At 47.5% G+C, this 3,542-nt stretch overlaps 1 protein-coding gene across 1 annotated transcript in view; it reads left to right on the top strand.

Annotated features, from left to right (window-relative positions):
* Positions 1–296: 296 nt before the first annotated feature.
* XBP1 (X-box binding protein 1) overlaps positions 297–3,542 on the top strand; it is a 6,896-nt gene continuing 3,650 nt past the window's right edge. The window contains 2 exon segments of the mRNA XM_012731227.1: positions 297–590; positions 1,569–1,665. Of these exon segments, the coding sequence (XP_012586681.1) occupies positions 355–590; positions 1,569–1,665 (333 nt within the window). The 5' untranslated portion in view covers positions 297–354.

The following is a 3,542-nucleotide window of genomic DNA, read 5'->3' as shown; positions in this document are numbered from 1 at the left end:
GAATTACACTATTTTGGGTGTAAATGCGTCTATTTGGGGGGACAGCCCACCGGCTGAAGACATTCCACCTGGCTCCAGACCCTTTCTCACGAGCCGGGGGACCCACGCGGCCTTCCCAATTTGCGCTTCCACGCAGCGCTGGACTCCGCCAGGCACCCCACCCCCGGCTGCGGTCGCCACGCTGGACAACCTGGCCCCGCCCCCTCAATGCCCGTCAAGCCAATGGGCTCAGACACAGGCTGCGCGTCACGCAGAGCTGGCCAATCACGAAAGGCCACGACCGTAGAAAGGCTGGGCGCGGCTGGGCCGGATCGCAGGGCGGTGGCGGCGTGCACCCTGGAAGACGCTCCCGTCATGGTGGTGGTAGCAACCGCGCGGAGTCCGGCCGCCGGGGCCCCAAAAGTATTGCTTCTGTCCGGCAAGCCCGCCGCCGCCGCCGCCCCCGCCGGAGCCCCGGCCGGCGGAACTCTGCCGCTCATGGCGCCGGCCCAGCGAGGGGCCAGCCCGGAGGCGGCGAGCGAAGGGCCTCCCCAGGCTCGCAAACGACAGCGTCTCACGCACCTGAGCCCCGAGGAGAAGGCACTTCGGAGGTGGGCGCGGACCAGGGTTCGGAATCCATCCGAAGTGGGAAGAGGGGCTGGGGTCTGGGTGGCCGGGCGCTGGCCGCCTCCCACCCCTGTGCCCCCGGGGCCTGGCGGGTGCGGTGCTAGTGTGGCACGGGGCGGGGCAGGAAGCCTGGTCGGGCCGGATGGGCCGCGCTGGGAGTAGTGCAGCTGCCCAGGCTTTCCCCCACCGTTCTCCTCCTTTCCTTCTCTTCTATTTCATACAAATATCTCGAAGTGGTGTGCGGCCACCTGAATTCCAAATCCTCTTGCTGTGTGACCATAGCTTGATTGGTCGTTCAACTTCTCTGAGCTTGGACTGTGACTGGGGTTCCCTACTTTACTGGGGAGCAGCTGAAATGACAGCTAGCTGTTGAGGACTGTGAGGTATTTAAGACTCGATGTCAAACGCCCGCGTCCTTAAAATCGACTTCATGAGGTCGTTAGGAAGATTGAGACATACTGGTACGTAGTCATCCTTCAGGAATGGCCGAGGATCTCGACTCGGGTGGAATCGGCCTCTTCCCGATATAGGTGGATTTGACTTAATCAGGTTGGATCACGTTTGAGGCAATTATGTCAAGTAGTTAAGTCAGGAAGCAACTGGGGAGTAGAAACGAGAGGCGGAGGTTTTGTGGGTTTTTTTTTTTTTTTTTTTTTTATGATGATGCAAGATGGATAGTGTTTTGTCCGGCCCTCGTTCTGTGGCCTGGGTGGATGAGATCCACTGAGGTGGGTGACGCAATATGGGGGAGAGAGAAGAGAGAAGAAAGCAAATCTTAAAGCTAGAGCAACTAGAAAGCCGTATGTTTTTGTGTTATAGAGGGGAGGAACCTGAAATGTATTTTGCCGCTAGTCTATCTTACATTGTAAATTAAAATGAAAGCACCAGATGGCCAAGTTTTTAAATAAAGATATAAATAAGGTTGGAGATGACTCAGTGTGGTATGTTCCTTCTGTTTTTAGGAAACTGAAAAACAGAGTAGCAGCTCAGACTGCCAGAGACAGAAAAAAAGCACGAATGAGTGAGCTGGAACAACAAGTAGTAGATTTGGAAGAAGAGGTAAATGTCAGCCTTATGTCTTTTGATCCATTGTATATCCTTCCTTACTGAATGTTCTGGTATTTGCTGCCCATTGCAAATTGTCTCAGCCCCTTCAGAATACAACTGAACGTGTAATTAAAAGTTAAACTAAGTTAAGGTATATAGTTGACTAAGTGATGAAGCTGGGTGAGAGTACAAGTGATTAACCTCCGGCATGTAATGCTAGATCTGTATCAAAGTTGTGAACTATAACATTAACAGTATTTATGGAGTTAGTACTAAGCAATTAATAAAAACAGAAGGGAAATCATTGGTTAAACTTGACACCTATTCTGGTATGGCCAAAAGTTCACTAAGGGTTTCTTCCACCCTGTTATGTAATCATAGATTGGTGCCAGTTGAACATCTTCAAGTTTGGTTTTTTTAACATACTTAATTTTATGGTGCACCACTTCAGTTATTATTTGCAGCTCAAGATAGGATCTTTTTAAAAAGACCATCGCTACTTCGGAAGCACAAGTTACCCTTTACTAGATTCTACATTACTTGGAGATACTGTGTTGTGACCCTGTGAAATGGCACTTAGATCACTTATTTTCCATATTTACAGCCTTGCCTTCTAATATTTGTGAACATTAAACAGTTTTCCAAAAGATCAAAAAGAAAACCAATTGTAGTGAACCTGCTTAATTAAGTGGACTTTTTTTTTTTTTAAAGATTTATTTATTCATATAGAACTGGGGTATAGGTCAGAGATGCGGAGGGTGAGAGGATTCACCAGAGACAGAGTGGAAAGCAGAACAGGCAGATCTATGAAGTACACTGCTGAGGGGAGCAGCGGGCGGGTCAGGAGGGGTCTGCCGCGCCATGTGGATCTTCTCTGGGGCAGGCGGGGATCGAACTCATGAGGAAGTGGCTTAGGCTTCTTAGTGCTGTGCTTTAACCTGCTGTGCCACCAGGGAGGGTCCAATAAAGTTATTTTTTAAAGATACAGATGTAATACATCTATTTCCATAGCTTTCTATACATTTGAATATGTGCACACACACATATTTCCTCATTCTATTTATTGAAAGAAGCTACCCTAGTTCTAAAACTACTACTAACATACATATTTAATAGTATCTAGGATTAATCATTATGCATACCTCCCCTTACACCGATTCACACTTACAGGATGAGGCCAGAATCTTAGCACACTTTCATTTCCCTTGTTTCTCTATTCTTTAGTGTCTCATCTCCCACACAAATAATTTAGACCAGTATTGCCCAACAAAAATACAAAGCAAGGTAAGTACTCACATAATTTAAAATTTTCTAGTAGACAATTTAAAAAACAGGTAACATTAATCTTTCAAAATTCTATTGTGGGAACTCCCTGGTGGTGCAACAGATTAAAGCACAGCACTATGAAGCTATCTGTAGTCAAGTGCAATATGAGTTCAATCCCAGGCCAGGGAGGAGGCCACATGGCAAGGCAGACTTCTCCTGACCAGCGAGCTGCTCCCCCTAGCAGTGTATTTCAGTATATCTGTCTGTTCTGCTCCCCACTGTCTCTGGTGAATCCTCTCACCCTCCCCAACACCTCTGGCCTACACCTGTTCTTATATGCATAAATAAATACATCTTAAAAAAAATTCTATTGCAAGAGCCTTCCTGGTATTACAAGGTTAAAGTCTTAGTACTATCAAGCTATCACCAGCCACTGCACATGAATTTGATCAAGGCCAGGGAGTTAATCCACACAGGGCACAGAAGACTCTCCTGTCTCACCTGCTGCTCCCCTCAGCAGTGTATTTCAGAAGATCCACCTATTCTGTTCTCCACTCTGTACCTGGTGAATCCTCTCACCCCATTTCACCTCTAGTCTACACCTTAGTTCTTGTATGCATAAA

Source organism: Condylura cristata, unplaced genomic scaffold (assembly GCF_000260355.1).
Source record: "Condylura cristata isolate star-nosed mole 26May11 unplaced genomic scaffold, ConCri1.0 scaffold00029, whole genome shotgun sequence".
Lineage (NCBI taxonomy): Eukaryota > Metazoa > Chordata > Mammalia > Eulipotyphla > Talpidae > Condylura > Condylura cristata.
Note: the sequence above shows the minus strand (reverse complement) of the source record. Positions and strands in the feature narration are given on the sequence as shown.